Below are 26,785 nucleotides of genomic sequence, written 5' to 3' on the forward strand. Positions count from 1 at the left end.
TTGATATTGAACGGGTAACAACAGTACACCTCTGCACACTTTTCAATGCACCTTTTTTGTTTCCATTCAAGAACATCTTTGTATCTTGCAGCAATTTATCCCCAGGTCCTTTTGTCTGTGGTCTTAAACCTTGTTCTTGCTTGTCATCTTCAAACATTATCACAGCTTAGGATGTGAAGAGCCACAGCCCCAGTAATTGTTGCTACTTAGAACAGTTGTTCCCTTCTCCTGCTTTTAAGTGATTCTTGCCAAACTTTTTCAAACCTACTTTGGGAAACTGAACTGTAATTTTTTTCTCAGTTTTTTAAAGAGATTGTAGTTCTCTCTTAACCCCCCAAGAAACAACTGACTCTCTTCAATAGATCCCTGAACCTGCATTCCATTTGACTTTCCAGAGTTACACAGCTTTGATGCACATGAGGATTTACTTTCTTTTCAGATGGGCTGTTTTATTTGGGTGAGTTTACCTTTTAGAGCAAAACCCAACACCAAAACCAACAGTGTCACTCCATCGTTACTGCATTTTTTGCACGTGAACGTACTATGCTAAAAAATCGACTAGAAAACCAAGCAAAGCATCCTACCTGTGTAAATACCCAAAAACGTGCTTACCCCAACAGCAAATTCCGAGATGTCGGCTCCTGCCTCTACTGCCTTTGCAATTTCTTCCTTTGCCATTTTGGTGATGAAGTTCTTGGCATTATTTGAGGTTTGCGTCTGCAGAGCTGCCCATATGGCTTTAGCAACAAGTGTATTCTGGCTGTTCGGGTCTTCACTGGGATTATTAATCATGCCAATTCGAACATTATTGCTGGATTTCTGTGTTTAAGGAAACATGCAGTAGGAAAGGTTTAGATTTCAGGTGTGTTTTAAATGAGAAGTAGTCTATTATAATTATAGCAAAAGCTTTGTATTTCTTAATCAGAAAACCAGATTCCAAATTAAGTAGCGACACGAGGCTAAAAAGATTAATTGAACTGATTTAATGTCAAGTATTCAGTTTACGTATAGGCACCACTGTGACAGGAATCTTCTGAATAATACTGTGACAGTAAGGGAAAATAAGAGATCCAGGACCATGGCCACCACTCAGAGGTCTGGCAAAACAGGGATTTAGCAGTGAGCTATTTTGATGATTCTGATACCTTCCTGCAACAAATGAGACAAGAGAGCAGTGCTCATGTTCATCTCCACACCAAACCACAGATCTCTTCAATTTAGAGCCACGGGCTTAAAAGGTCTTTTCTTTATTGTATTAGCATAGTGCAGAGAGGGGAGTCTGTCCTAGCACAGGAAGGCCAGCAATGTTCTAGCCCCTCCAGATAACACGAGGCTGGAAATCAGAGTCCCTGCAGGGAGAAGCGATCTCCGCAGGTCTCACAACAGCAAGAAGCACAACCTGTGCTCTTCAAGCCTCTACCCACTGCTTTTTAAGCACTGCCAACCCATTCCAGTGAAAACATTACCTACCTGGTGTTTAATTGCATCATACAGCAGTTGCCTCCCTGAAGGTTTATTGAAATCCCCAACAATCCAGAAAGTAACCGGTCTAACGAAGGAATCATCTGCAATTAAAATAAGAGTGAGAGAAATTTGAGGGTGAAGGGGAGGAAAGCTTCAGTTTTTCCTCATTTGGAGGAGAAATACAATGCACATGCAAAGGTTTCAAAAATTTTAAAAAGTTAAATTACATAGGAGAGGTATTAGTGAAGCTAAGCTATGAAGCCTGGCAGGACAAGAGTGGTAGTATTGGTATTACATGAAGTTTCATTTACCTCATTCAGAAAACCCCCATGAGACAGCATGCATCACTGCTTCTAAGCTAGATTATGTTTTTGGGTTTTTTTTTGTTTGTTGCCTTTTTAATTTAGAAATTATGAAGGAACCCGTAAATAACTAACAGATTGCAGCTAGAGAACAGACACACTGCTTCTTCATGCTGAAGCTGTTAGTTCACAAAATCAGTTTTGTAGAGAGAAAAGTCCTGAAGCAAACATGCATTTAACAGCTCTCTTCATTTCCTGCTGGTTCTAAAGCCAACATTGTAAAGGAACCAGAAAACTCCCAGAGCAGCAACGTATGAAATGCTAAGTTACCATAGATCTCCTTGGAAGACATTCCTGGTCAAAAAGCAGAAAGGAAAGGAGGAAAGGAGAGACATTAATAATTTGATAGTCATCCCAACATGTACCAAGACGCTGCAGCACCATACTGAGCATAACTGAATAACTACAGCTCCAGTCCAACAAGCAACAAGTTGGTCATAATTGTAACAGAATAAGCCTTGACTTTTTCTTCCCCTCCAAGAGGCTGATGCTTTACTTTCCTGCTGCAGCACTCATTTTTCTACACATTACCAGTTCATACCATACCATGAAGGCATCATTCTGAAGATGGTTTGCAAAACTGCCCTGCAATTACAACCTGGGACATTACCCGTTCCTGTTACCTTCCCTCTTTAAAAACTAGCATGACTCTGCTATTTCAGTACTGCTGCTGAGCCAGAAATACGTATAACTTCCCTATTATTTTAGAAAACGCATGTACTACAGCATTTCTGTGACCAGGTACCAGTTACCAAATATCTTAAGTGGCAGAAGAGGCAGTGACCCAAAACTCTGCAAATTAATGCACGTTTTTGAATGAGCATGCAGAGGTGTAGGTTTAATTAACACTTTACAAAGAGAAAACAAGAAACCTGTTCAGCTCTAGGTGACTGAACAGGAACCAAAGGCAAAGAGAAGACAAACGGAGCAATGGGAACATTTAAGGCAGTGCCTGCAGGTGGCAATGGCTAGAAGCAGCACTGTAGAAACATGGGAGTCCAGTAAAGACAACAGACAGGAACATGAGGAATCAGTTCAAATGGCAGCAGCTTATTTATGATAACTGAAATGGATACAGGAAGTGCCTGAGTGAACTCTGTCTTATGTCTGTGTATGCATTTCTTAGATTGAGAAGTACAGCTGAGTTTTAATGCTAACAGGAGACTTATACTACCATCCAGTAGATGCACTGGAGCAGTAACAGCAGCACAGGCCACGTTAGGTGTGGTCTTACATCAGAAAATGAAATTTAAAAAATCTTTCTTTTCAACACTTAGACTGTGCCATTACCCCCAGGCCTGAACAAGGCTCAGTGCATGTGTTGATTACTGTTTATATGCTTGGAAACACAGGTCAGATCAGATCTGGGTTCACAATCCTCTGCAGATGTTACCTTTCTTTGTTAAGTAGGTCATGCTGTTTGCGACAGCAGCTGTCTTGTCTTTAGAATCCAGCGTGGTAAATCGAGCAAAGTCATCCACATAGAAGTTATCTGAGGGAGAGAAAAAGTATTAGGGTCCAAAGAAGGGCAACAAAGCTGGTCAAGGGTCTGGAGAATAAGACTTGTGAGGAGCAGCTGAGGGAGCTGGGGTTGTTTGGTCTGAAGAAAAGGAGGCTGAGGGGAGACCTTCTCACTCTCCATAGGCACCTGAAAGGAGGTTGTGGAGAAGTGGGTGTCGGTCTCTTCTCACAAGTTACAACCAACAGGACAAGAGGAAACGATGTTAAGTTACACCAGGGGAGGTCTAGGTTAGACTTTAGGGAAAACTACACTGCAAGGGTTATCAAAGGCTGCCCAGGGCAGTGGTGGAGTCGTCATCCTTGGATGTATTTAAAAGCCATCGAGGTCTGGTGCTCAGGGACAGGGCTTAGAAGTGGGCATGGCAGAGTTAGATAATGGTTGGACTTGATCCTAAAAGGTCTTTTCCAGCCATAGCAAGTCTGCCATCCTATGATTCTGTTTGATGCCAAAGCAGCTATTCCAGGTACAATGAAAGGAAAACCACTGCTGTTACCAGAGCGTTAAGAACACTTCCCATTTTGTTCTTGTGATACTGCTTTTCACCTTCTATGATTCTATGAGCTGAGAAATTATTTTTGTTGTCTCAGAAGTTACATTTTTGTCTCATACATTACATTAATAGCTACACTGCATATCTGATATGCAGAAGTCAGTTGAAAGAATTGTTCAAGTCTCACATAGTTGAAGATAATTCATATAAATAATATAAATTTAAAAATCCACTGGGTTACTGTTTTTCAAGCAACTCAAAAAAGGTAGTTGTACAAGTTGCAATACTGTCGTGGTATTGCACAGTCATTGCATTGGGTCTTAATACATTTGGCCATGAAAAGTTCTGCTAAGCCAAGTAATTCCAGAGATGCCTGTCAGTCTCTGCTCAGAAGGAGGTCAGAAACAAGAAGCAAGCTGTTGCTGTATTCGTTGTATGACTGTTCCTGGCTTTTGCTAACTTTGCTGATTTCTCAACTTCATGAGTCATATTCCCCTAAAGGATTGCATAAAATCAAAACAAATTCCTGTTTTGAGAAATTTGTAGACATTACTGTTGCTGTTGCACTTAACATCTCCCGCAGCACCAGGACGGGAACATCACTTGGGGGGCTGTTAATTCTTTGCCACTAGAGCTTTCTGTTGGGATAGCAAAAGTCTTTGACTCAGATACTTCAGGTTTAATGCAATCAGAAGCATCCCTTACTCTTTCCTGTCAGATCCAGGTACTCTCTGTCAGACGTTAAGATTCTCGAGTTAATTCTTGGAACGACGTTAGGCTGGTTCATGATATACTCAACCACGTCTTGGTCATTAGATAATTCACCCTGAAGGGAAGAAGAAAGGAGCGTGTCTTAGATAACTTAAAAAACGAACCCCAAAACAAAACCCCAAGCCACAAAAAAAAACCTAACAAAAAACAGCATGCCAAGAAGTTATGCAAATTATGTCTTGTATATTATGTATTCAGGGACTTTTGAGTCATTTTTTTCCAAGTCTTGTTTCTCTAAAGTCCCAGCTGAACTCAGCACCTACCAGGTACACGGCTCGCTGGAAGATACTCGTGGTTTCCAGGATTTTGTGCATTGTCACGGTTTCCAGGTCATCAGGATCCAGCTGATCTTTTTGAAAAGGCATTCCATTGAACAGCACAACAGGGAGAGGACCAACACCTGTTTGCTCGTAGTAACCCCTCGCTTCCTAAGTACAGGGAAAGGAGCAGCTTTACCACGAGGGTTTGTGATGTTTCCATGCAGTGTCCTTCCAGCTTTTACATGATACAGACAATATTAATTTTACATGCTTTGTGTCCTTTATACACAGATAAGCTCTTTCTAAAGGCGCCCTTCCTTATCCAAAGGCTTTGCAGTGTTTAAGATGTAGCTCTACAGCATGGTGTCAGGTACACCAGCTGCAGCAAGGCCTTCAGAACGGCCTCTGGGGAGAGCTCCTTGCATGTCTTGGGACATCCCTGGGGTGGGATGTCGCTGTTGTTTTATTTGGGTCTGATTTGTCCTCTGATATGTAACCTGTCATACAAAAATGTCTTTTATTTGGTTTGACTTCCTCAAGATGCTTTTCCCTTCACTCTGCCACATGAGAAGATGGAAGGCATGGTGCCTACAAGCCTGTTTGTATAACTGACTGCCTTGCATTTACAGGCGTTGGCAGCATCATCAGTGTTACACAGCTATGACAGACAGCATTTTCAGTCTTTCCTTTAGCCATGCAACAAAAATCTATAACCATCCCCTACAGAACCCCAAGTAAAATCTGCTTCATCTCACTTGTAAGTGATCCAGTAGTGATTTGCTCTCCCAGTTTTCTCCGTACAACCCTAAAAATAACTTTAAGAACTTGAGGAAGATTGTTGAATGCCTTGGTATAAGGAAGGCATTTGGAATTCGTCATCGTTACTTTATCTGGCACAGTATTCAACTACTGATGAAGAACACCCACACCAATCCCTGTCAGACATGAAGCCTCTTGGGGTTTTTATGAACCATTCCACCACCTAGATTTTTTCAAGCAATTTTAGACACGAAAGTCTTCATACCAGAATGAAAGCATGAATTATGAGCAACAAGAAAGTTATCTTGTTTCTGGTACTACACATAGAGCTTTTTAAAAAATATATATTATAATATATGTTATGTATATTTTATATATATGAAGCTTTGTGCTGAACTTAAATACTGAAGCATTACTAAAGTCACCCAGTGTGGTGACAACATAGGTACCCAGTTAGTAAGAAAACTGCATCAAGAAATGGTACGTAACTGTATTTTCAAAATCACGTTGAAGCAGAAGGAGTTTAAGCAGCTCTGTTGAACGAATTCTTACCTTCCTGTTTTGATCATAGGCAGAGTCTATTCCCAGAATGCTGTTGACTTCCACATACGGATACTGTTTCTCAAGAACACCGACCACATGCGCCACTTTCAGCTGATCTCCTGTTTTTACTTTGTTGTAGATCTGAGTGGGGGATAAAACACAAGTTTACAGCTGCAGCTGAAGAGCTCCTTTCCTTACAAAAGGTGAGTTGACCTGTCACCTGTGTTCCAGAAATTACAGTAAGGCATTAACAGCCAGACTGCAAAACGTATTTTCATATTTATTAGCTGATCCAAAGCACTTGTCACTGTTATCATCATCTTGCTTTACCTCGTAGTTGTTCCAGTGAGATTGAGAGGAGATAAATATATTTCTTTAAATAATAACTTGAATCTTTAATTACAAGATACATTTGTGGGGGGAAGGTAGTGCTTAGGGGAAAAAATATCCCAAGAGCTGCCCTTCCTGTCAGAACTCAAGACATGCTTGTAAACATACAACAGATCTCACACACGAACTGGGTAACTGCTTCCCTCTGGAAGGCACAAGATTTTACTTTAACTTACAAATATATATAAAAAAATGAGAGTAAGAGTGACTGTCTTCAGGCCACCAGCAGATCAGTGTTACAGTGCACCCCAGCTTGTAGATTTGTACAACAGTGTCGGAAAAAATGCTCATGTAGAGCATATCCCAAGAGCTGCCTGTCCTGTCAGGACTCAAGACATGCTTGTAAACAATACAACAGATCTCACACACGAACTGTGTAACTGCTTCCCTCTGGAAGGCACAAGATTTTACTTTAACTTACAAATATAAAAAAATGAGAGTAAGAGTGACTGTCTTCAGGCCACCAGCAGATCAGTGTTACAGTGCGCCCCAGCTTGTAGATTTGTACAACAGTGCCCACCACAAGTGAAAATGCGTTTGCTAGTACCTAAAATAACCTTTTATGTGGCAAAAGTATGCAGCAGGAACTGTTCGACACAGATCTGACAATGAAGGGGTGTATCTGTTTGGAATTCATTGGCAGAATGAACAAAGAGACAGGATTAGAAAAACGTGTAAAAGTGTTTAGGTGTCACATTTAAATCTCATCTCACTTGTTGAAGTCAGAAATACTTCACAAAGAAAAATGTGCAGTGTGGTACTAGCATTTGGGGATACTCTGAATTCTAAGAGACACAGAAAAATCTCTTCCGTTATCTACATATTAGCACCTTAACGTAATCTTACATACATGGAAAATATTAAAACATTGATTTCCCTTTAAAGGAATACTTACAGACATGACAGTCTGGAAAGCATAATTGTTGTCCATTTCTTGTGCCACATAATTGTACGCCCTAAGGAGGGCAACACCAGGATCCTGAAGTCCATCGACATCCTCCGAGTCGTTAACCACAAAGACCAGTCCTATTCTGCAGGCAAACAGACCCGATCATGGAGCTGTGATACCAGTCAATAACCAGCTCTACACACAACTGTCAGCTCTGATCGTCATCTTAGACAAAGGCTTCTTCCAGAATAGACTGACAAGATTTTGAGCACGGCATCAAACTCAGGACATGTAATGTCTAATGGTGACTCCATCAGAATCTTGCTTTTCATCTCTCTCTCATCCAAAGTCCTTGCTTTTAAGTTTATTTTGGACTGTTAAAGAAACTGAACTCTTTCACTAGTAGCAAAATTTATATTAAAAAAATTTAAATAAGAAACAGTACTTGGTAAATGCCCTTCCCAACCACCAGTACAAGATCTGTAACATTTCTACAGTGTCCTAGCAATGAGGGTTTTACAATTGCAGAATTCACAAATACAGAACTGCAGCAGTTACCTCAGTGGGATGTGGTTACTGAAGAACATCTCTGCCACATTCAGTAACTCTGCTGTGGTCTCATGGGTAGGATCAACTATCAGCACCTGCATATAAATTGCAAGTGTAAAGTTTCTGTTCCCTTAAGAAGTCAAGATACAAGTTTTTGATTAGAGAGAGTTTCATTCACATCTCAGTGCAGAATTATCGCCAGTCCTATTTTATACCCTGCCAGGGAGATCAGGCCCACTAAATAACAGTTTATGCTGAAGTCTTTAAGTCTGTTGTCCAGAATCCCCTGTCTAAGCCACTCCTTTAACCAGAGAAGACCAGACTCCTTATGTACTTAACTTTACCTCAGTATCCCCTAGCATCTGGGCTTCAGCACTGCTCTGCTCAGCACCCTGGAGATGCTGCCAGGACATTCTGAGAGCACGCCCAGACCCAGACAGAACCGGGCTGTTCAAAATGAATTTGGGGCCCTTTATCCATGCTAAGTGCTGCCTTTTCATTTAATAATTTAAGTGTTAAAAGTACTGAATGCCAGATAAAAAGACAACACATGAATGCTCCCACAGCTTGAGGTGGTTCAGGTCCCTGTTTGCCACCAATCAGAGGAGGTTTCTTTTTTCTGTAGGGCCACCCTGCCACATGACAAGAGTTACAGTCCACAATTTACAAACTCCTAGGTAGATCTGACTTAAAGCACTTTACCTACAGACTAAGAGGATACCCACGATTTAGCTGAGGGCTGCTGATCGTCTTTTGAAGTCTTGGTACAAGAATGCTTTCTAACTGAAACAACCGAAGTCGGTCTTACCCCTGCTAAGAAGATAGTTGTTAACAAATCCGAGGGATTTCATTACCTGACTTCAGGTGTTATCACAAAATTGAAATGCACCGAATTCTCACTCATCAGAGGATCGTTTTCTTCCACTGATGGAGCCATTTTTGCCATCTCATAGAGTCATGCCCTGAATCTCAGAATCTTAGCCATAACTTATTAGTACAAGCAGGACAAAACCTTTTAGAAAAGCATCCTATCTCAAGATATGTAAGTGACAGGGAGTCCAGCAGATACTGGAGGTAAGTTGCAAAAGCTAACGGCCCTGCTGTTGAAAAATCCAAAGGCACGTCTCGTTTCTAGTCAGATTACTACTTACAAAGTTATGGAAGTTTTTTCTGATTTGTCTGATCACGCCTGGAAACGTGGGACGCAGCAGTTCTTGCACACTGGAAGGCCAGGAGTTGTACTGACTGTCAACTTCAAGATTGTTGATCCACTGAGAAAAAAATAAAGGTGTTTAAATGATTGACGTTGAGATTGTAAAACATTTTAAAATTAGACACTGTATTGAGAGCTGTAGGAATAAAAAGTTAAGCTTTTTAAAAAGAGCTAATTGTATTTATATCCTTACTTTTCTGTTTTTCTTCACTGCTGTTTTAGAGCTGTGAGAGAAGAACAAAAGTTCCCCTGACAGCTGAAAACCACACTGCCCAATGGAGAACAAAGGGTTTCTTCTATAAAATCATACGCACTGAAATAGCAGGGCTTCTGATGTCCACAGCATAGTCAGAGTCTGATGGCTGGATATTCAACTTGAGAACGTTGTGCAAGGAAAGGCCTTCAATTCCTAAGCTGTGCAAGCCTTCCATGACGCGGGCTTCGTTGCGTAGCACATCGATCAAGCTGGAAGGAAAAGCAAGAATGGTGAATTTTAAAGACACAGCAAACAACTTGCTCTTACCCTAAGTGTTAACAGGGGAAAGGTATAAACAAGTCTGCTGTCTGTGCATTACTTCTTATTTATCACCTAACTGCCCTAAGAAACTTGAGATAACTTCAACCTATTCAATTATATTGTATTTCTAGGAAAAACAACATGAAATCAAGATAACTAAAGCATGATATACTTCTGTAATTTCAATTCCACAGTATTGAAACAGAAAGATACAGGGTGGTTTTCAGGTGACAAATTTATAGCTGTTTATCCTTTGAGAATTGGTGTACTGTCCTCAGAATAAAATCTGTACATTGACAGGCCTGGAGACCAAAATCTTGCCAGCCACAGCACAGATCAAAAGAACAGTACAAAGGTGACTTCCTGTTTCAATATTGTAGGGTATTCCAGTTTTTACATCAGCCTCTTTGTTAGAAATGCACTTGCCTAACAGAATTAACCACTCTTTGCTTCTTCCAGTACCTGACAGTTAAACTTAGCGTAGATACAGCTGCTGCGAAGATACTGTCCATGCACAAGCAGGATGCAAACTCCTAAACAGGATAAAATGACTGAAAAAGAAAACATTCCTACCTAAATATGTCCTGAGTGTCTAAATCGATCAGCAGTCCATTGATGAACAGGGCAGAGTCTCCCGGTTGTAATCCTAGTGTTCCTTTGAAATACTGAAAGAAAGTAGAAGGCCATTAGAAGATTGCTCTGCACAGAAGACAATTACTGGCAAGCTTAACGTGTCAAATTTGGTTTTCTCTCCCTTGTTGCATTGCAGATTGCGTCCCATTACACCTCAGTTACAGTCTCTGCTGACGTTGTGGGCGTATTTGGTGCATAGCTACATAAATGGGATTTCTGTTTGTTTCTACATGATTCAGTAGTGAACTGCGAAGTCCCTGAGTAGACTTTTTGAATATACTCAGATTGAATAATTAGAAAGGCTTGAAAGAAGTAATTTTATTATTTTACTTTTTATTTTAGCTGACAGCCCACAAAGCATATGGACAAAAAGCATCCAGTTACCTGTCTTAGCTCTTCAGCATGCAGTTTTGGGCAGAACAGACTCAAACTCCTGGATATTGTGTGGCGCTACAGAAACTACCGTGTTTAAGGTACCAGTTAAGTCCTGACCGAGTGGATATGGGATTAATGAAAAGTATACCAGCTGCCACTGTAGTCTGATATCCCCCAAATCAGGCAGCACACAAGTGGAAAACGTCTTATCAGTATTTTGGAACTTCGTCCAAGTGCCTCTGAGCAGGGCCCCGCTTGAATGGATACTTGCCCCTGAATGTAAGCGCTATCACAGAGAACAGATTTGAAGTGGGAGAAGTGAAGAAACCACAGTCCTCCTGAAGCAAATTTCCCAACTCTAGCCTGAAAAATTTTGTATAAAAACTTAAAAATTACATTGGTCTCTTCCAGTACCTCTTGTCTTGCAAGACCAGCTACAAAATTCTGATGAGAGGCATAATGAGCACTGATGGAGAAACACAGTGTTTGGACATTTTAAATAAGTAGTAGTGTGAAGAGTGTGAGCAAAGCAAACAGAGGAATAGCAAAGCACCATGTGAAGTACCAAGAGCAGGAAAGCTGCATCTGATCAGGAAGAATTTATGTATTGTATTAAATAAAAAAGCTCCCACAGAGGAGCTGAGTACATGCAGTGTAAAACTATCTTCTTTGTGGATAATTACATCGTAAACTATAAGTTACTAGTGACAGTGAACTTCAGTAACAAATAATATCCACACAGACTGAGTCACGCAATGAGCAGCTTTAAGGGCAGAGTCAGATCTAGCCAGATCTGGATCTAGTAGCCTTCAAATAAAAATAAATCCACAAAATCATGGCTCTACCTGTGGACCAGTCTGATCTAACACAGACCAGAAAAGCCACCAGGTAAAAGCCACCAGGTAGCTTCAGCTTGGACTTCCGTTCTATACCGTGTCCCTTCCAGGACCACACCGGACGACAGAGTCAGACCACATCCCTTTTCTGATTTTACCGCTACTGAACAACAAGGATTTCTCCTTCAGAACAGGAATCTTGGGGGACTTGCAAGTAGGTCTCAGGTAACTTTGCATTTACTTCTGTATTAGCCAAATATAATTGCTTAGATTTTAAACAAAGACAGAAGTGTGTACTTAACATAGTCTGTATTTCTCCTATTAAGTGAGATTGGAATGTACAAATAGATCAGCACAGTTCATATAACAAAACCTGTTGTTTGGCTTTGTTTGTATTACCATCTTAACTTGCGGTCTGCTCTCTATCCAGCCTGCATTACCAGCTGTGTTTTAACTACAAAATTCCCAAGTGGCTACTGGTTTTTGCAGAGCTAATGCCAAGTACACAACAAAGCTGCTGAAGCATTACCAGAGCCTACTCAATGACCTCCACAACCTCAGTGTCTCTCACAACCTGTTGGGGTTGTTCATTATTTTTTTCCAAAGCACATGTAGACTTACTTGGATAGCTGTTCAGTTTTATTCCTTCACTAGTTTCACTGTCAAAATACCAACATCAGAACAACATCTCTGCATAGCATGGATCATTGTAAGTCTTGGCAGGTTTCAAGGTTATTCCTTGACTTCCTTGTAAACAAAACCCCGTATCATCATTCCCCAACACAGTGATCTCACTCAAAGAATTTCTGACCAATATTTTCATATTTGAGCAAACAAGCTCAATTACTTTCCCAATCCATGTTTGAAAAGCCACCACTTCTTTACTTCTCAGATGCAAACTACAACAAAGTTGCGTGCGAAAATACCGGATCATTATTTGAGCAAAACATAAAACTTTTAATAGAATAATTTATTTCAGAGCTTGAGTTTATATTAAAACATAAATGCAAAACCACTACATTACTTTCTGGAAGCATTACCTTTTGGTTCTCTTCAATTTCTGCTCTTAGTTCTGAAGAAACCACTGTTTTTGTTATGGCTCTACAGAAATAGAAAAAACAGGCTGTGAATCATCTTTCTGTTTATCGAATGGGCAGATACTGACTTATCCTACCTTTTTGTACCTTCTATAAAAACCTATTCAGTCTTCTAGTATATAGAGCTGCAAGCAGAAGCACTTGCACTTTGTGGTACCATTAAACAGCAGGAGGCACTACAGTTCAGGTTCTTTTTATTCTCATGTGTGTTCCCACCTACTCAAAAAGGAGGAGCTCATAATATCATCTTCACAACCCCGGCCATGGAATTTATCAAAAGAAATAGAGATTTCTAGACTGGTTGGACAGGGCAGATTATGGCTGAATTTCTTGAAATGAATTTGAATGTGCTCAAGGCAATCATTGACAAAGCACAAAACCCAGCGCAATTGCACATCAGTCTCTGATGTGAGACTGACCAAAGTGGATCCCAGAAGAGCAGGATCCAGCTCAAAGCCACCAAACAGAAACCCTGTCCAATGAATTCGTGAGGACTTGAGGCAAAAGGTTCAGCAGCATTTCACAACAAAACAGCATGGGCAATTCTGTCAGATTTTGCACCGCTCCACACCAGCTGCCATCCAAGAGAAACATGGCAAGATCCTCTTTGTAACCAGAGGCTGAAGAACTCCTCTGCAGAAACATCCCCCGGTGTTTGCTTCCAGCCAAATGGAACCTCTCACCCAACCAAAGCTGTCTGCCTCAGGTTCTGCTCAGAAAAAAAGCAAGAAAACTTTCAAGAACTCATAATTCAAGTTACCTGGCCTTCGTGGGAAAGTTCTGACTGAGATCTTTCATCACCATCAGAGCATCCACGGGGGGAGCAGTCAAAATGCGAGCAGCAGTCTGGAAACTTAAATCTTGAAGTGAAAAAAAAAGGAGTCAAGAACTGAAAACAAGCCAACACAGAGGCATCTTCACTTTAGCTTTCAACTTCTTGGCTTATTTGTTACCTACTAATTTCCTTTCTGCACCTTTAGATACACATTTTTAATCTTCTTCCTTGTATTCAACTTCTATTTGTTGTCTTGAAGTAAGGAACCCTTTCAAAATGAACCAATGTATGCTGGCTACAGGTTGCTATAATGAGGTGGTTTTTTTGGGCTGAGGTGGGAGGATCTGCCCTTCAGAAGGGCTCTGGGTGCTTGTTTCACAAGCTAGAAATACAAGCAGCCATCTGTTACATATATGTTATATATGGTAGGTTCTCAGTGGCTACACAACCTCTTCAGCATTTCTAATTCTCTTTTTTTCAGAGGAAGGCCTTTCCACAGGCCTCTACAGACGATTTCCAGGGTAAGAGAACAAAGTTGCACGCAGTTGGTTTTCAAATACGGTTTTCCTCTGGTCTTGAGAAATCTCAGCTTTCCACCCCAAAACATGACCATGGAGAACTTCACGTTTCTTTTGCTCTTCTGCATTTAGCAGGTCATACAAGCAGTCAGTTCAAGAGGGAGTTTAAGTACTTACTGTACCAAAATACAGAAAGCAAACCTCATTTCAAAAAGCCTATGAAGCAGTCTTCCTAAAAGCTATTTCACTGTGACTCTACAAAGTTGCTTTGGAAAATCCAGTACTTTCAAATGCAGGAATTTACAGTCAACCTCTCAACTGCACGCAGCCACAAGCAACCTCATTTGTGTAGAACACAAGAAGGTAACGTTTACATTACGTTTTTGCAGTACAATACTGAGAGCCTTCGTTCAGATTACCTTGCAGCTGCCATACTTTCAGAGGTGCCATTTCGTTGGTACTTTCCACGAGGTGTTTTCTAAGCTCTTTCAGCTCTTCTGTCAGGTCAGGATACAGCTGCCTAGAAGGGTGTGAAGGTAAAACGACTTCTGTGGTTTCCTGCAAGCAAGTCTTCAGAGAAGCTAACGTATGAAGAAGCATGCTGCTGGCATAGATGGGTAACTCAGACATTTAACATTAATAACAGAGCAGAAGATCATATCTCTGCATCAAGTTTTTTGAGATGACAAAGACCAACTTACAACGGAGCTTTACCTTAGTTTTCCAAACAGAAATCCTTGCACCTCATCAATAGGGTCATTTTCATCTATTACTGTAGCATTCACATCTGTGCCTACACACACAGAGAAGAACGCTGTTTACCAGGCTGTTCAGAAAAAGTTCTCTCTTTGATTAGTTTCACAGGACTGCACTGCAGCAGATTACTGCAGAATATCAGTATCAAACTTCACAGGTTCACAAATAACAAATCTTCCTCAGAATCACTTTCATTTCCCCCACCTGAAGTGACAAAGGCCTCAGTGTCCTGTTCTACAAGCAATATCAGGACCTTTGGACGACTTTTTGATGACAGATTAATGGAAATTCTCACACAGTACTAGAAATCTTAAGTTAGATCATCTCCTCTACTATGCTAGTTTCTCTTAAAATCACTTCTACAAATAAAGACCAAAGGTTTTATGTGTCTGTACTCTAGATGGTGGCAGAATATTCTGAGTCAGAGTTTAGATCTGCGTGTGTAGCTGATAAAACTGCAAAATCCTGGAGAGCCCAATTCAAAAGCTGAGTTCTGTTCTCCACAACTGTTACCTCAAACTGGGGAAAAATATTTAAAAAATATTTAAGTTCAAGACCAAAGCAGAAAATTCTGGGCGTTTCTATGTGTGTGTGAACACTTAAATAAAAAGTACACACACACACACACACACACACACACACACACACACACACAATTGCCTAATACAACAATTTTGTCAGGTGCATGGGAGTTTGCAAAACGGAGTTCAGTGCTCTGAAGAAAGCAGCAAAAGCAAAAAGTCAGGCAGAATTCTAAGTTCTGTTTTCCAAAAGACCAAGAATAGGAAAAACATTCTGCTCTGGGGATGGAAAAGCAATTCAGACAAACAGTCATTCGTATTAAAAAAGCATTAAATTATCTTTGCAAAATCCAAGTGTTAACATTAAAGTAGTTAAAATAATAATTCACCTTTCACCTGTGTATCATCCTTGGCCTTGTATTCTGTACTTTTAATAGCCAGTTCCACACCGTAGCCAGAGAGGTAGACCTTTTCTTTACTGGGATTCTGTAAGGAAGAGCAAACAGCACAACATGGCCACTCTGTTGTGATGCAGAAATCTGAAGCTGGTACACATTTAGACACACTGGTAACAAAGTGAGAAACAAATACAGTGAGTGATGCTGCAGTAACGTGCTGTCACAGTTCTGTTTCCTTCTTTATTTCAGCAGAACTGTGCAGTTCAGGGAACAGAGATAGCTCTAGGAACCACAAAAACCATGGAAAACCAGGAAAGCAAAAGGGAAGTCAGAACAGTGTTTTCAGGACTTGGTGTGTGAGTGTAGCGCAGGACAGACTCAGGCTGTCAAGTCAGACAGGAGGGGAAGGAACTGCAACTGTGACTTCAGAAATGAAACATTCACTGAAGAGTTACAACAAAAACATGGATAAATGAACAGCTCAGGAGACAGAATTAGTTCTGACTTTAGGGGGAAACAAACATCACTTGTTAATACTTCCAATAATTTTATTTGACGTACACAGCAGTCACACTACTGTATCAGGGTATATTCTGTAATACACTTAATTTTGACTGTAAATGCTCCTCTCATTGCTGATAAATTGCTTTTTAAAAGGAAAGTGGTGTACGTAATTGAACTACTGGGGCCTGAACAACAGGCCCTGAACCAAAGTTGACCTCTGGATGAATCTCACAGCCCAACAATGTATCTGATACGCACACTGTTGATCACACGTGCAGTGTATTCTTGATCTGACTTGCTCTGTCAGTGTGAACACACACATTTTTGGTGCCAGTCTGTAAAGCTGTGTTGTAACGCTGACTGTGTGACAGCCATCAGCAGATGGTGTGACAGTAATCAGATGTAGTGCTTGTTGCTTCAAACAGTAATCACCAGAAAGATTTTTTGGGTTTTTTTTAAACATGTCACAAGGCCATGAAACTTCATGTCTGGCTTTGCTGAGAAATACGTGCTCAAAATCGATAAAGAAACCCTTTGGGTTCCTCCTTGAGCCCTGGCCAGGCTTTAGGTGGAATCCAACACCAGATCTTTCCGCATTTGAGGTTTCGAGAATTTACTTAACTGTAGTCAACTGCTGGACCCTCTTGCAGTGACTTTGGAGCCCTCACCTACGAGTGGATGCACTGCGTAGGACGTCCCCATTGCCAGGACAGGTTCTCCAAATCCTCACTGCAACGGGGGCTCCCCAGCAACTGTGGCTCTGGGCGATGGTAACGGATTACTGGGGCAAATGGTGACGTATCTTTCTTCCATAGCCAACTGTGTGTAGTTATGATCAGGTGCATCACCTTGCTTATTCTTTCTGCTGCTTCAGCTCGAGTACAGTAAGCTTCCCTTCTTGACTAAATGCACTACCTTATTTTTGTATGACTTTGAAATAGATCGTAAAATAAGCCTACTCTTTTTATTGGTGCCTGCGTCCTTGCTGTTGACCCCATCACCTGGCAAAAGAGCAATGGCTTCATCTTATTAAAAGTGCACATGTCGCTAGAAGTGAACCAGCTGGTGCTTTTTTTGTACTCAAGTCTAGCTAATGACCTGCTCCACAGCAGGTGTTAGCAACACTCAGCAATATTTAGGGAAAAAGTCAACTCACGTTTCTCAGAGCTTTTGAATTGTAGCGTTAAACACTAACCCAGTGGTTATGGGCAATTCAGGGGAAGGAGACGGAAACCAGGATAAATGGCACTAGGTCTGGTACGTGATTCTGTAATAAGATTGCTATAGAAACTGCTGCTCATTTGAAAATGGTACCCTAAGGTTAATCCCTGCTTTTTCTATCAAGTAACTTAGTGCCCTGACTGTGGAAAGATCTCACTGTCTGTGTGCTATAATCTGATATAGGTAGAGCAGCTTTTTTATTAGGATAAACTGCAATTTATCTGGAGTTTACCTCTGCATTTGTAAAATCAAATGATCCTCTTACGTAAACGATTGTAAGATTTTAAATATTCTGAATTCCTCAGCTGCATGCAATAAAAAATAAACCTGGAGTATTCCAACTCTTCAACCCTCCTTCCTTTTCACTTCTTTCTACTTCGTGTTGCCAGCCCGGCCCGGTTCTGAGGCTCCCCCGTCTCTTGTCGCGTTGTCACTGACACATGGCTGATGGCTGCTGCTTGTGAGCAGAGTATGACTGATTGCTTCATTACTGCTGTTCTTATTCTTGATACAACTAATTGGCATAATTACTCTTTCAGTTTGGTCTAGTTATTAAACAGTCTTTATCCCAACTGACAGGTTATTTACTTTTAATCTCCCAATTCTCTCCCCCATCTCAGCAGGGACGGAGGAGGGCGAGCGAATTAACTGCGTAGGTTGTAGCTGCTTGCCAGGTTGAACCACAACGGTCCTTTTTGGGAACACATTATGCAAATGTCAATGCAAAGGGGATAAACTTAGGCCATTTTCTTTTTTAAAACCCAGGCCTGTTACTCCTTCCATGTCAAACACCTCTGTTACAGTGCATAAATATACTCACAGCAATATAGTGTCTGAGCACATAGGTGATTTCTCCGGCCTCAGCCTTTGAAACAAGCCTCCTGTGGTGTCTGTAGAACTCCTCGGAGCCAATCTCAGCGTAAAGGATGACGACAGGGCTTTCGGGGTTTGACACGGGGTATTTGTGGTCTCCTTTGAACAGAAACGGCTTTGGCCTAAGAGTAGATACTGAAGATTATCACACTGCAACTCATAGCATTTCCTCACTCAGTGCAAGGCACGACGTTTCTTTTTCTCGTGTTTAATTGCTGTCCCTGTCTTCACTGAATGCAGATGCCAAGCTGTTCCCACAGATTATCACAGTTGGCAGCACTTTGATGGATGCTGATAACGCTTTGTTAAAAATGGACATACGAAAATGAAACAAGTAGCTGGTGCTATTCTGAATCCAATATGATCCTTAGTTTAAACATTAACCACTTCCCTTAAATTCTCAACATTTTTTTTCCCCGTGGTGATTCATAAATTCTGTATTAAAAAAAAAGAAAGGCTCACAGAACAAACGGTACAGGAACTCAAATTCAAGAGGACCCTGTCCTTGGCTTAGTGTACACACAAGAAAGTGAATGAGAAGACTATTTTCAACTTATATTTTAGATTTTCTAAAATAAAATGAAATATTTTATGTATTCCTGAGAATTCCTACTGTCCTTCCACACATTATTTCCAACTTTTCCTGTGCCCTTTCAAAGCATTCCTCCTCGTAGCAGAATATCAAAGAGCAAAGGATAAGAAAACAATCATTCCAACAGGGATTAATAAAAAGAGACTGCTACTCTGTGCAAGCAATGGGCAGTAAAAGCCAGTGCTGAAGAATGTACAAACTACTGGTTTATTACAATGTCTTCACAGCAGTCAGTCTAATTAGGTTAAATTTTAAGAGCTAATCCCACTATAGGAAATTAGGCAAATACCTTTCTGAAGCTGCCTGTAAAAGGTGTCCAAGGGAGTCAAATTCACACGTCTTCTCCCCATGCACAGCAAAAAACAGGGTACAGCCCTTTGGTGGGGGTTCATCTGCTGCTATCTGTATGAAAATATTTGTAATAAAGTAGGTTGAATGTTTGCCCTGAGAACAAGTGAAAAGGGTAACAGCAGAGCTCTGCAGCAATTGCTCTTCTTCCATTTCCTAAATTCTAATCTAGTTCTTCTTTGCCCAAGAGATTGCAGGGCTGACTGACAGGGCTTTAAACTTGATATGAAGGGGGGATGGGGATAACGATACCAAGAGTGGCTGTGACAAGCGGCAGGATGACACACTGGGGTGGAGGGATGGGCTGGTTGATGGTAAGGCCTTCAGCCTGTTGCCCGAGGCATGCAGTGGGTGCTGCAGCACAGAGTCTTACAGAGACAAGCCCAGAGGCTCCTGAGGTGAACGACTGAGTGCACCCTCAGCAAGTTCACTGATGAAACCAAGATGGGTGGTGAGGTTGATGTGCCAGAGGGAAGGGATGGCATCCAGAGGGACCTGGAGAAGCGGGCCCAGGTGAACCTCATGAGGTTCAACAAGGCCAAGGTCAGGGTCCTGCACCTGCGTAGGGGCAATCCTCGTTACCAATACAGGCTGGGAGATGATGTGCTGGAAAGCAGCCCTGAGGAAAAGGACTTGGGGTGCTGGTGGATGAGAAGCTGGACATGAGCCCCCAGGGTGCATCTGCAGCCCAGAAACCAACCCCATCCTGGGCTGCATCACAAGAGGTGTGGCCAACAGATCAAAGGAGGCGATTCTGCCCCTGGGGTTGTTCAGCCTGGAGAAGAGAAGGCTCCAGGGGGACCTTATAGTGACCTTCCAATACCTGAAAGGTGCCTATAAGAAATCTGGGGAAGAGCTGTTCACTGGGGCACGTAGCAATAGGACAAGGGGTAATGGTTTTAAACTAGAAAAGGGCAGATTTAGGTTGGATATGAGGAAAAAGATCTCTCCCATGAGGTGATAGATCACTGGAACAGGTTGCCCAGAGGTGGTGCAGGCCCCATCCCTGGAGATATTCAAGGCCAGGCTTGATGGGGCTCTGAGCAGCCTGATCTGGTACCAATGTCCCTGCTCACTGCAAGGTTGGACTGGATCAGCTTTAAAGGTCCCTTCCAACCCAGTACATTCTATGTCTCCTAGTATAACTTACATAAAGCACATTATAATGTGAGACAATTTGCAATGAACTACATGATGCCCTGAATGTGAAAAAGAACAGTGTGCACTGAACTTCCATGTCACTGTATATGACTGTATAGTCATGGATTACTGCCTTCAAATAAGTACAACTGAATAAAAAGAGCGGCAGCATTACAAGCACCAACAGAGCCATAGGGATTTCCTTATAAAAATCTTCACGCATGTATTAGTGCGGCAGGCTTCAAAGATAGCAGACATTTCGAAATCCCAATTCTTTAGTCTGCTCTAGACAGATGGACTCAAATTTGGCACCCAGTGGAATTAAAATATGCATATGTTCTTCAGCTGAGATGTATGGAGCCCTTAATCCACTCAAAATTTTTCATATTCTCAAATGTCTCCTTACACAGCTTGCTCCTTCCTGAGCGTTGTGTAACACCCTACACATCACCTGAGGTTCCCCCGTGCTGTACTAACCTGCTGAAAAGCTTGAACCGTTGCTGAGTAAGAGCGTAAAGACAAGGAAAACTTCAGCAGATTCTGCTGCAGGGGTGTCAGAGTCTGGCAGGCCACTTTCAGCATTTCATGGTAAGAAGAATAATCGCTACCTGCAAAGTCAAAGTACAGGCAGTTACCTTTCTGTACTGCAGTCCCATTGAAGAGGGGCTTCACATCTTAGCTGTGATTTATATTAACAGAAGCCCATGACATTGATTGTACATATGCACATGACCCTTCCTCCTCCATTTCCATTACAGCCAGTTCTGCAGATGGATGAGAGTGAACTTCAAGAGAGATCCATGAGCACACACTTCTGTACGTTCCTGAGGATGCAAACGTAGGCTCGGGGAGGAGGGAAACAGTTAAAAGCTCCAATTTCATTTCAGTTGTGAAATAGAAACACAGAGAGAAAGCATTTATACTACTTTATACTTAATGTTGAAACAGAAACTGGCAAGTAAAACGTTTCACTCATCCACTACAGCTTTGGTCAAACAGGAATCCAAAAGCCTTGAGCGCTCTGCAGTAAAAGCATGACTGAAATCAGTCCTCCTTTGACTTTCACAGTACTAACACCACAGAAGACAACACATCTTGGTTTGTTTTCCAATCATGTCAACTATCAGTTATCATCAAGAAGAAGGTTATGAAAACTTAGAATTAGACCCATTTAGGTTGGAAAAAAAGACCTTTAAGATCACCCAGTCCAACTTACCATCATGTTCAGATGTTTGAATATTCTGACTGGCTTCAACAAAATTCCAGAATTTTTCTTGACCTTCTTCTGATAAAAATTCACTGAGTAAGAAGAGAAGAGACTGATGAATTTTCTCTCAGGTTACAATTCTAATACTTTGTAAAGCTTTACAGAAAGTTGGCTCCTACGATATGTTTGTCTGAATCAGAAAACCGTATGTTACTAGAAAAAGCAGACCAGGAAAGGTAACAAACCAACCAACCCAAACAGATAAGAGTTGGAGGCCAAGACAAACACATAGTACACCAAGGAAGCTTGTAAAGCTCCCATTAAGCTCTCAAAAGACCAAGGACCTGCAGCAGTGTACATGCTGGGAGCTCTCCTCCCCAACACGTTTCTTTGCTATCTATCTTTTAGGAGAAACATGCGTTTTTGTTTACTTTGCTGTAACAAACTGCAGTTCGTTGGAAATACCAGCTTTGGTGGTGTTGGTTGGTTGGTTGTAGTGAGCAAAAGGAAAAGTCACAGCTTCAAAACATTACCTTGTAATTCACCGCATTTTAAGCATACGATTAGGTAGGCATACAAAGTTAGATAGTAAAATAATTCTCCAAATGTTGCTACTAACAAATACTTTATCATAAGCTCGTAACATGCTTCACATGCTAAAGGATGCCACAGCATGAGACCTGGAGTCTGTGAGCTGTGACACAGCCTGGTGTGTTCAGACCTCGGGTGATGAGCACTTGAACAGCTGGGGAAGGGATCGCAGTGCTGGTACACCGCAGGGCTGCATCATTCTGCAGTTCAGTCCAGATGAACAACCCTACCTACCCAAAGTCTCTGAATACAATAGTTGGGTTATTATCAAGCCTTTGGCATGTTATTTTAATTATTTGCTTACAGTCTCCTAGGGTAAGCTTTTCCCCAGCACATCTTGCATTTTCAGGGTATTTAAATCCTGGCATTAACACCTGAGCTTTACATTTAACTGCTTCAGGATTTTTCAGTCCTCAGCCTTCAGCTTCCACAGAGGTTACAGGGAAGCCATGTCACCGAGCACACACCTGTCCTACCACCCAAAGCCATGCCCATTTGCATGAAATCTGTCAATGCTCCACTATTATCATGTGAACCAGCCTGCAGTAACACAGGCAGAATTCCTTATGTGGCAACACCTTTAAGTGATACAAAATTAAACACACACACACACTCTTAGACATAAAAAGCCCTATTTTGCATAGATATCTCCAAATCAGAATACAGCAAACTGTATCACATAAATGATGAGGACTTCTACAGTGCTAAGTGGACTGGCAGTGAAAAGACAGCATTTTGTTTTATAAACAGCATCTTTAAAAAAAAAAGTCTTTAAAACCGTAGAAGGAATCTCCTCAGGCAGACTTGCACAAACCTTAGCAGAGCAGTTGACTTTAGCTCATCAACGCACAGCCTGCACGAACAAAGTTAAATTCCTAAGCTAAACACACAAAAGCAACAGATATGTACCAAAACCTGCAGTAGCCATTGAAGCATAAGATCTTTTACTATGGAATCTTACAAGACCATGCTAGACCTGTCTAGTTCTTTGAGTAAAACTTCATAGAAAAACAACACTTACTATGGAATTCTTCATTGTTACGCTGTGCATTGTTCTAATGCACGATGAAAGAATTTAGCATGCAAAAAAACTACTGCTATCTCCTTTAAAACACTCATCCCATCTCCCCGAGCACAGCAATGATCATGTTCAACTACGTGTTCTTTCTGCCAATGAATTAGCAATGACCATGATCCAAATCACAAACCAAATGAAAAAGATAACACATTATCCTCTAAGCCTGTTCTGATCTGTCAATGAAAAATCACAGTGCACGTACCTTGTTTCAAGTAATAAAGGGGTTGAAGACCACTTTGTAGTGAGGGATGTTGTCACAGCCTTAGAATCTCCTTTTACAAGAGAAGAGCTGAACCAGATTCCAAGAACTGCAATAAGAATTCCCATTTTATGGAAGAAGCCTAAAAAGGATTAAGGAAAAAAGTTACTTTTGCATTGTCTCTTTTTATAGATAGAGAATCTCACATATCCAAATACATTAAGGCATATTTTAAGACTGAGTGGGGCATTTAATGCAACACATCAGTGAAATAATCATAGTCTCACCTGGGCTTACAAAATCAAAAATACAATGAAAACATGAAAAGATACAAGGATTTTAAGATCTGACTCCTGAACCACAATTAAACCTAAATCAATTCCAGCTTCCTCTGTGTTTATACTTTCAAATAAACTTGCTTCTGTTCTGGGACACCCGCACTGTATACGATGTGCTTTAAGAAGAGGTATTACAAACAGTGCACAGTCCAAACTACATGGCAAACCAACCCACTGCTCATTTTACAGGAGGTACAGTCCCGTTCTGTATTTGCACAGAGCCAGCAGCTGCTGTACTAACCAGGGCCAGACAGGCCAGGTGAGGTTCCCCAGTCAGCCCCGCAGGCTCTGCTGTGTCCCGCGGACTTCTTCTCTGAGGAATGAAGAAACAAGCATTTCCTGGATGCACTAAGTACCACCAACTTTAGAAGCTGAAAAAATGAATCAAATCATGAAGACAGACACAAAGGATACAACGTACTGTGAGAAATGAGCTGGGAGGGGGAAAAAGGGCATTTCTTTATTGTCCTCCATGTGTAGTTTCACGCCCATACAGTCTCTGACATATTCACCGTAACACAGCTGAGTGGAATTTCCTTGCTCACAACCCTTAAGCTTATGCAAGACTTGAATTCTCCTGTTAGCTTTCCATTACAGCCTCGAAAACACAAGGGTTCCCCCTTCTCTGGCTAAAGTATAACATACACCCCGGCGCTCTCTCACTTCCTAATCCTTACTTTTCTGGATAACTTGTCTTCTATTGCCCCCCCCAATTGGAAAAACAGCCCACTCACACTCCAAGTACATCACAGTCAACAGCCTGTCAGGATCTAACTCGTGTCTCTTTTTCATGATGATCTCAAGGTAAAAAATAGTCTTTGTGTATGTGTTTTATATACACATACATGCAAACATATATATACACACACATATATACATATATATATACACACACACATATACACATACATACACATACATGCAAACATATATACACACATATACACATATATACACACATACATACACATATACATACACATATATACACACATACATATACATACACATATATATACACACATACATATACACATACACACATATATACACACATATACATACACACATATATACACACATATACATACACATATATACACACATATATACACATATATACATACATATACATATACATATATACCTATACATAATCACACACCTATACATATACATACACATACATACACATATATATACACACATACACATATATACATATACACATATATACATATACATACACATACATACACATACATACACATATATATATACACAAAACAACCTCATCCTACTCCCTTTACAAAATGACACTACTCCAGCAGTCACTCACCCATTACTCTTTCTATGGCTCACCATCCTTTCCTTCAGAACAAAAGCAGAAACTCCCTGCTATAACACACGAAGAGCGGCTCGCTCAGCTGCGCACACCGCTTGTGTCAGGCTGCAGGTGGGAAGCAGACAGATGGCATCGCATGACACGGCACGGTCACAACGTGCCCTCGCTGTGTGCACAGGAGGACGCTCAGTCAATATTTGCGGAGTGAGACCTTGGCTTCCGCCAAGCGCAACAAAAAACCAAGGTCTGAGGTTCCTCCCGGAACTGAGTCCTTCTTATTCACAGCAAATCATACACAGCGTACATGTACATGAATGTACCACACTGCATTCTTACAATTGAAACTGCCACGCTACTCTTTCATGTCTGCTTTCCCACTGAGTGAAAGACTGTTTCTATACGAAACAGAAAAAAAGACCCATCTGTCACCTGACACCAGTCTGGCCAACTGAAAACCTGCAGATTAGAGAAATCTACGTTCCCTGAGTAATAACAGTGATAAAACAAAGACCAGTATCTCAAAGAAAAATAAAAATACAGCATGGAGAACAGAAGAGGTGAGAGGCACAGGAATAAACATAAATGACATGAGGAAATCCAGCTATGTGCTGTGCGAGGTAACACGGTAAAAACCAATCTGAATTATGACATTGCAAAGTGGATTTTTCAAGCCTTATTTGTTTTGTAAATATTTTCCTCCTTATTTTTCCTCCAATTACTCAGTTGAAAGTACAGTTGACTTCTAGGAACTTGCACATCCTTGTTAGAGAAAGGAATAAATCACCCTGCAGCCATGGGCTCTGTCAGGCTGTGACAGCACTGCCTTTTGCCAGGTACTGTGAGCTCTGCCGGGCAGCAAGCAGGTGAAATGCTCCACTGCAGGGAAAGGCAAGAGATGGGACAAAGACGCCAACTGCCAGTGTCCAGATCACAATGCTAAAATGTTTATCTGTCTGAACCTGGGTTTGAGAATGTTAAAGATCACTGATCACAGAATGTCAGGAGTTGGAAGGGACCTGGAAAGCTCCCCCAGTGCAACCCCTGCCAGAGCAGGATCACCAGAGCAGTCACACAGGAACATGGCCAGGGCTTTGGGTGTCTCCACACAAGGAGACTCCACAACCTCTCTGGGCAGCCTGGGCCATGCTCCAGAACCCTCACCCTCACAAAGTTTGGCCTCATCTTCAGCTTGAACCTCCTGTGCTCCAGCTTGGGACCATTGCCCCTTGTCCTGGCATTGGCCATCCCAGAGCAGAGCCTGGCTCCTTCCTCCTGACACTGCCCTTTCCCAATGGATCCCCAGGAATGAGGGCACCCCTCAGTCTCCTCTGCTCCAAGCTCAAGAGCCCCAGCTCCCTCAGCCGCTCCTCAGCAGGAGATGCTCCACTCCCTCCATCACTTTGTGGCCCTGCTGGACTCTTTCAAGCAGTTCCTGTCCTTCTGGAGCTGAGGGCCCAGCACTGGACACAAGATTGCAGCTGTGGTGTGAGCAGGGCAGAGCAGAGGGGCAGGAGAAATCACACTCAGATAGCTTCTGTAAACACATCCCTTAAAGGACAGGTATTGTGTTGCTCTACTACAGAAATTAAACTGAGGCCTCACGCAGTTCGAGGAGCCCCCGTCACCGACCGCCCGGCATCCAACCAGCGTTCCACCCGGGGTTCGTCGCGCCTCACACGGCGGAGGCGCCCTGAGGGAGGCGGCCTCGGCC

The 26,785-nt window shown here is 41.7% G+C and overlaps 1 protein-coding gene across 1 annotated transcript in view; it reads right to left on the bottom strand.

The window, feature by feature from the left end:
- UGGT1 (UDP-glucose glycoprotein glucosyltransferase 1) overlaps positions 1-23,519 on the bottom strand; it is a 38,062-nt gene extending 14,543 nt beyond the window's left edge. The window contains exons 1-22 of the mRNA XM_010185438.1: positions 23,395-23,519; positions 21,533-21,615; positions 20,794-20,924; positions 19,118-19,230; positions 18,184-18,358; positions 15,630-15,726; positions 14,678-14,756; positions 14,383-14,483; positions 13,431-13,530; positions 12,614-12,674; positions 10,303-10,394; positions 9,527-9,677; positions 9,151-9,270; positions 8,009-8,094; positions 7,457-7,592; positions 6,181-6,312; positions 4,873-5,037; positions 4,544-4,664; positions 3,220-3,318; positions 2,097-2,120; positions 1,471-1,565; positions 613-819 (exon numbers count right to left, since the gene is read on the bottom strand). Coding sequence (XP_010183740.1) covers positions 613-819; positions 1,471-1,565; positions 2,097-2,120; positions 3,220-3,318; positions 4,544-4,664; positions 4,873-5,037; positions 6,181-6,312; positions 7,457-7,592; positions 8,009-8,094; positions 9,151-9,270; positions 9,527-9,677; positions 10,303-10,394; positions 12,614-12,674; positions 13,431-13,530; positions 14,383-14,483; positions 14,678-14,756; positions 15,630-15,726; positions 18,184-18,358; positions 19,118-19,230; positions 20,794-20,924; positions 21,533-21,615; positions 23,395-23,519 — 2,493 coding nt within the window. The remainder of the gene's footprint in view (positions 1-612; positions 820-1,470; positions 1,566-2,096; positions 2,121-3,219; positions 3,319-4,543; positions 4,665-4,872; positions 5,038-6,180; positions 6,313-7,456; positions 7,593-8,008; positions 8,095-9,150; positions 9,271-9,526; positions 9,678-10,302; positions 10,395-12,613; positions 12,675-13,430; positions 13,531-14,382; positions 14,484-14,677; positions 14,757-15,629; positions 15,727-18,183; positions 18,359-19,117; positions 19,231-20,793; positions 20,925-21,532; positions 21,616-23,394) is intronic.
- Between the last annotated feature and the right edge of the window lie 3,266 nt (positions 23,520-26,785).

The sequence above is a fragment of the Mesitornis unicolor genome, unplaced genomic scaffold, assembly GCF_000695765.1.
Source record: "Mesitornis unicolor isolate BGI_N332 unplaced genomic scaffold, ASM69576v1 scaffold3505, whole genome shotgun sequence".
Taxonomy (NCBI): Eukaryota; Metazoa; Chordata; class Aves; order Mesitornithiformes; family Mesitornithidae; genus Mesitornis; species Mesitornis unicolor.